At 40.4% G+C, this 7,196-nt stretch overlaps 1 protein-coding gene across 1 annotated transcript; it reads right to left on the reverse strand.

Annotated features, from left to right (window-relative positions):
- Positions 1-2,201: 2,201 nt before the first annotated feature.
- LOC148896568 (protein NDRG1-like) lies at positions 2,202-6,775 on the reverse strand. The gene is made up of 12 exons (XM_088998506.1): positions 6,634-6,775; positions 6,380-6,485; positions 5,921-6,041; positions 5,767-5,829; positions 5,616-5,676; positions 4,690-4,776; positions 4,500-4,556; positions 4,238-4,404; positions 3,274-3,373; positions 3,127-3,162; positions 2,973-3,024; positions 2,202-2,835 (listed from the first exon to the last, which is right to left on the reverse strand). The coding sequence occupies exons 1-12, from the start codon at positions 6,682-6,684 to the stop codon at positions 2,645-2,647; spliced, it is 1,092 nt and encodes a 363-aa protein (XP_088854632.1). The 5' UTR covers positions 6,685-6,775; the 3' UTR covers positions 2,202-2,644.
- Positions 6,776-7,196: the final 421 nt, after the last annotated feature.

The following is a 7,196-nucleotide window of genomic DNA, read 5'->3' on the forward strand; positions in this document are numbered from 1 at the left end:
CAACATGGCTGCAGCTGATGCGAGAATTAGGGGTCCTCAAAGGTTCACGGCACCCACAGGAGCCTCAGGAAAACACCCCTGGTTCACCCACACAATCCCACGTATGTTACATACTGTAGATGCATTCTAACTCAATGTCAAAGTCAGTGTGCAACGTTCCACATTCATAATCTTGAGTTCTTCCAAGGACTCCGTCGAGGAAGGATGTCAAGAGACGAACATTGTCCTCCCCATTATTTTCCAGATTATTTGCCACAACAATACTTTGAAAGTAGACCTCTCAAAAATGCGCTTTCTATTCATCCCTCCATCCAACCGCTTATTTGGTTTTGATAAAGATTGTAGATGTTAGGGTTGCAAATGAAATGACACAGGGCAAGAAGCAGCTATACCTTGCACTCAGACAAACAACCATCCATATCCACACCCATACCTATGGATAACTTTCAAATGTCCATCCCGGCACCTGGTGGCCATTGGAAAATTTAAGATGACTCCATAACAGCCAAGATAGGCCAACATGGGCCAGCTGTTTATATTTTGCTGGACAGTTGCTTCTCATGCGACCAATGAAGCAGGAGAGTACCAAACCCTGCACGGCTTTGGGTTTCAACGAGTGGGATTCAGAGATCCGTTCAATTAGGACAACCTTACTAGTATTTCCAACCTGGCACACTATTGAGGCTCTTTAGAAGCCATGTAGCCCTTTACATTGTATTCAACTTGATTATTGATTCAACCACGTTATAGGAATCAATATACAGACCGCGGATGGTATGATAAAGAATGCCATTTTAGCTATTGGATGTACCTTTATTCGTCTCACAGTGAATACATTTACATTTCACAGCAGCAAAGTTATAAAAGGAAGAGGAACGAAAGAAGTAGCAAAACAAAATACAGGAGCTGCTGGAAAGCTCACTGTGCCACAAAATCAGAGCTTGCCACCTCCAAATTCTTAAAACAAGATTGTGAATTAGACTTATTCTACTACTCACAGTAACAAGGATTCACTGGACTACCGGCAGATGACTTTTAATAAATCCTTAAGAGATTCCGTTCATACATTATTCATCAGAACATCAGAAAGCAAAGACTATGATTGTAATCCAGACCCTTCACATAAATAGACGTGATTGTCAACAGACAGCTCATGTTTTCAATTTGTACCATCCATTTTCATCAACTCAGCACTCAGTGCATTCATACCTCTTCATAAGAGTCTTTCTGCACATACAGTACATTCATTCATTCATGCAGGAAGTACTTACATTCACCGACACACACACCATGCCGAGTAGGAGAGTGTTAGATACTGTTTGCATGATGTTTGCAATGTGATATGCATGTCTCAATGCAAAAAAAAGGAATAATATCCCCACACAAATCGTTACAAGATCGAAGCCGTTCAAAATTGTTAAAACTGTGTGTGCATCCATGCTTACGTGTGGACTGCTATTATAAAGAAACAAAAAAAATCTCTTCTAAATTGTAACTTTTTAATGCAGACCATCTGTCAAGGGTCAAGGCTTCAGACGAACCCATAAACATCCACAATACTAAGACAGGTGAATGGTAGTCATGTTGATGCTTTCCATGACCGGAATGCATGCGACTCGACTGTTTTTCACGTCCGCTTCTCAGTGCAGAGATGTAGGGTTCTATTCCGACTTCTCGTTGTGCCTGAATGGGTTATCTCTGGGTTTCCTCCCCACATTCCAAAACCATGCATGCCAGGTTAATGGAACACTGTAAATTGTCCCTTCGGTGTGATTGTGAGTCTTAGTGGCCTTTTGTCAATGAGTGCCCAATGATTGGCTGGCAACCGGTTCAGGGTGTACCCCGCTTAATGGCACTCGACAGCTGGGAAACGCTCCAAGGCAGCCGCGACCCACGAGTGAATGAGGCGAATTGAAAATGGATGGATGAAGAGACTGTGAGCACGGAGCACCATCTACTGACCAAAAGGGACACTACAATGTTTATTTGGGGAGAACATTTTATTCTCTACAATACAGTATATCACTTGTTAATTTTATGTTCACAATGTTTAAAACAACAAGTTACAGCAGAAGGAGTCACTGCACCTCCATCATCACCAATTTCAACCAATAGAATTAATCAACTGGACTGGAGACTTACAGCTTTCTTCATCTGATGCAATAAAGGGAAAATAAAATAACAGCCCTTGGAGCACGGGGGATCAGCATGGGATAATAATTTATTAATATATTATATGATTTGCTTTGACAAAATAGTTTATAAAAATGATCACATTACTGTATGTCACTGCTAAGTAAAGTGGCACATACTGTAACACCTGGTCATATGAACTGATTTGATCTCTTTCAGTCAGTAATGTGTAAAATAATTACAAACATGAATTACTACATAAAAAATACATGGATATTATTATTCATCATACATTACATGTTTGTGCAATTAGTGGCAGTGGTAAGACGAAGACAATGTCTCTAAATAGAAAACCAAATTTTAAGCTACATGACAGGAGAAGTGTCGGAAATATGAGTCTAAAAAACATATTTGTAGTCACATTTAGTTTTGACTTTGACCCTAAGTAGTTGCAAAGATCAGCAAAAACAAGATGCAGGGGCAAGCTGGGTGTATCCATGCATCAAGTGCTCTAGCATGCCACTTCATGTGTGGATTGGGAAATGATACGGTTCATGTTGTTGTGAGAGATGCTCTCCATGGAGACATCAGTATGGGAGCGTCCTCGCTTCTCATGTGCCCGGCTCCGACAGTTCTCCAGGGATGAAACACTGGAGCTAGATGTTGTCCGTGACCGAAGTCTGGTCATACTGGCACTGGATACTATAGAGAGAGGAATTTGGTATACAGTACTCAGTATGAATTTCAAGGGGCTTCATATATATGAATATCAATTCAAAGTGAAGAAAACAGGAACCGAAGCCTATGAATTTAAGTCAGGTGAATTTGTTGTCACTTACAGTATCCAAGGCCTTGGATAAAATATTTGAGGGCTTCAATCACCTTGGCTGGCTGTTATGGGACCAAAATAATAATGATTGTTATTATTATAAATACAATATTTTCAGCTTGGAGTGTTGGTTTACTTCAATTGTCCATCACAGACTGTCATACCTGAACCACTTGAGGAAGTCCTCCACAGTCCGCCATCTAGAAGGTCAAAGTAAAAAAAGCTTTGCTCACACAAAAAAGTACAGTTTGTTAAGTTACCGAACAATATAAGATGATTAAGAACACATATTTTATATTGTCCATGGTTACCTTAAGCAGTGTGGTCTTTGTTGGGTTCAGCTTGGAGTTGCAGTCAACCACAACCTCCACAAATGGAGAGCTATCGCCTACAACCAACAATGTGGAGCATCTGCGATTAATTTATAAATGGAGAAGTGGTTAGTCGAATGTTCAATTGTGCCTGACAACAAGCTTTCCCCAACTAAATCCTTAACACATCCAGACACGACATGGACAAGCCCACAAGGCTCGATCCCTCAGGCCCCTGAATATAAATTCTTCAGCACACTAAGCTGTTTGGGACATGCGAGGCTTCCTAGTTTGGGGACTGCCGTTTCTGTTTCAGCATCCTTGTGCCTCAGTGCACAAGAAGCAAGGTTCGTAAAGGCGCAGTTTGATGAGGTTGGCATTGAAGAACTTCTAAATTTCTGTTATGTACTGATGGTTGATTCGCCTTTCAGATTCAGATTCGCCTTTATTGTCTCCTTTTGGAGAAAAAAGGTCCTGGACATTCAAGAAAAAGAACAGTGTTGCACTATGTGTGCAAAAAAAAAATCATACTTTCTATACACCCGCACACACTTGGACTACATCCCGCCATACAATAGTGTTCATAATAATAATAATAATAATAATAATAATAATAAGAAGAAGAAAGCCTTGAATACTGCAATTGGCTGGCAACCAATTCAGATGTCCCCCGCTTGGTGCCTGGAGACGGCGAGGATACGCTTCAGCAACCACCCACCCCCATCCAAACCCTGTGACCCTAATGAGGATTAAGCGGTCTGGAAAATGGATGGATGGATGGATGGATGGATGGATGGATGGATGGATGGATGGATGCCTTGCATAGTCCCACAATGGGGACATTTATTGACAGTGGAGTAATTGAAAATGGAGTCTAGACTACTCATCATATAATCTAGACTACTCATCATTTCATTCAAACTTGGGACTTTTGTTCACAACTGAGTCAGATGGTGGTTCTTACTTGAAGGTCCTGACATTAACATTTCCTCCAGGAACAGGCCTCTCCACCTCGAGAGCACTGCGACTGTTGTAAGCGCGGAAGAACTGGCCCACGTTGTGCTGGTTCATGGTTGTGCTGATTTTGTGGCGGTATGTAGCTATGAGGTCATGGTTGGACTGGATCTCTTCCTAAAAGTCAGTTGTGGAAGGAAGAACAAGATAAGCAATTAATACGGTATCCAATGATCAGCTAATATTTTCTTGTTATGGTCATGGTAATTTACCTTTCCGAATAAGTGTGTGATAATTGTGTCAGGGAGAGTGTGGGTCCATTCACTAATCTGTAGCGTAGAGGGACAAATAAACATATGTTCACATACAGGTAAGAAGCGTACATTTCATTATCAATCATTTCAAGTTTGGCAAAAAGAGTAATCACACACACACACACACACACACACACTGATTGCTGACCTTGTTTGTGACAGTATCTATTAATCCTTCAGCATTTGGGTTGATGTTGATCAGAACCAATCCATCCACCTGATCAGGGTGATTCAGCTATACGCAGCAACAGAATACACACAATTAGTCAGTGTCTGAAACTCATGACAAAGTTAGTGGACACCCGGGCAGTGCTGGCCCGGCCATAAAGGGTTCACAATTCAATGTTCGCGTTGTGTTATCTGCTCAAAGCTACGTGGACTCCTCTTTCTCAGCGCCTTTCAAAACTGTCAAGTACTACATTTTTCAGTCGGAGTGTAGTCCGAAGCAGGCTTCTGATTGGCTGCCGGTGCCGAGTATGCAAATTGATAAACGAATATTCGTTTTGCGATTTGCATACGCGGCACCGGCAGGCAATCAGAAGCCTGTTTCGTGCTTCGGACTACACCCTGACTGAAAAGTGCACTTGAGCGTTTTGAAAGCTGCTGAGAAAACGAGTCCGCGTGGCTTGTAGCGTTTTTTTTTTTTTTTTTTTTTTTTTTTTTTTTTTTTTGCTATATTTAATAAAACAAACGTTTGATTTGAAAAAAAAATCGCTTCTTTTGTCTTGAAGAAGTTTTTCGGCCATCTGGGCCGAGATGTTTTGAAAGTTGTATGCCCGACGTAAAAGTTGTATGGCCCGGGCCACCGGGCAGACGCTATTTCAAACACTGAATTAGTAATCCTAGTCACATTTGATTCAGTCAACACATACATGACACAGTAAATTAACATCATCTGCCACAATGCATTTATCATAGTAAAAGGTAGAAGTATTATGCAGTCTATTTATTTTACGAGAGGGTCTTTTGTTCTGTTGGAATAGTAAATGTCTATTACATTACAGGTATGAATATTTTCACTTGGAGCAACAATAATCTCACAAACGGGATTAAAAGAAAAAAACGTGGACTCACCGCAAAATTAGCTAAAATTGAGGCGCCTGCTCCAACTCCCAGTCCAATCACACTGTGCAACCTGTAAATCGCATTCAGATTAAAGTCATGATCTGTCGCATTACTTGGAGATTATCGTGGTGAAATTTCAGGATTATCAAAACTGTCTCACCTGTAGTGTTTGAGCACAGCAAGCAGTGCTTCGGACAGTTGGTCTATGGTCGGATAGGAATACCTTCAAAGTCAGATGTCAACATTTAAGAATGATATTACCACACAGTTGAAGTACAGTCTGAATAAATGCATGCATTATACAGACTACTCACGATGTATGGAAATTTTTGGCCGATTCGTGTTGCCCTGGCGCTTCAACATGACAGACAGGAAAATGTCTGAGGATTTCTTGCATGTCCTCGTGTGTAAACAGAGTCTCAAAACATGACTTGTCTGTAGAAAGTGAAAAAACTAGATATATTCAGACAATGTTCTGTTCAACATTATTGAACTTAATACATTAATATAAATAAATTGCAATTGTGTAAATTCCCCATTGTGGTACTCTTAAAGGCTTTCTGATTCCCATAAATATTTTCCCACAAGACAATTCCTAATAAAGGATGTGTGTTTTTAAATGTTTTGTGAGCATTTGGCAAAGCCATTAAAGTTTCTGATGTAAGGAATCAATTCATTGACGAAATCATGGTCACATTGAATTTCAGTTGAAACAACAGTTCCACGTGACTACCATTGATTTCTGGTGGATAAAGAGCTTCAATAGTACGTACGATTCAGTCCAACGTCATGATAGGTCAAAATGACAGGACGATTTGCTTTCGGCGTCCCCGTCATGATGCAGTGGACCTTTCCATACTGAGTGTCAACATGCTCCTCCTAAATAAAGACAAAATAATTCACACTTAGATACATTGGCTTGAGGATGATTGGTAGTGGCCAAAAACTAAAACGAATTGAAATCCAAGTGCAACATTCAAACCAAACAATTGTGTAAAATAGTTGATTTCTGTGTCATAATACTCACAATGATGTGAGGCTCAAAGACAGAATCACTCTCATCCTCTTCCAGAACCATGGCTCCTGCTGCACCAAAGGCCAAAATTACAGACACAAAGAAAACTTGCTAAGGATTCCGAGCAGTCCTGTGAATTATTACGCAGCAACTCCTGCAGGATGTGTGGCAGACAATTTGCTTGAGCTGCTTTATATACACTCCAGCACTGATCTGCTGTGAAAGCTTCATGTCCTAGCTGGTTTACATGTTGCTAACTGGCCTTTGTTTTAATCTCACCTGAGACTGTGTCAATCCCACTAAACCAGCACAGGATTTCGACATCAAGAATTACCAAAGATCACAGAGACGCGACGTTAAACTCCAGTCTGATAATGTATTTGATGACGCATAGATCAAAACAGCAAATCTACATGTGACTGGTTACTCTTTAGACAGAAACACAAAAAGAATATAATAAAACATAAAAAAATAGATTAAAGAAAGCACACCAATGCTTCATCATTAAGCATAGTTGACCTGTTCAAAGGGGACTAGGAATATTTTTAAAAAATCATCACAGGTTGTGTACTTTT

This window comes from Hippocampus bargibanti, linkage group LG06 (assembly GCF_051943395.1).
Source record: "Hippocampus bargibanti isolate YZ-2025 linkage group LG06, ASM5194339v1, whole genome shotgun sequence".
In the NCBI taxonomy this organism is placed as follows: Eukaryota; Metazoa; Chordata; class Actinopteri; order Syngnathiformes; family Syngnathidae; genus Hippocampus; species Hippocampus bargibanti.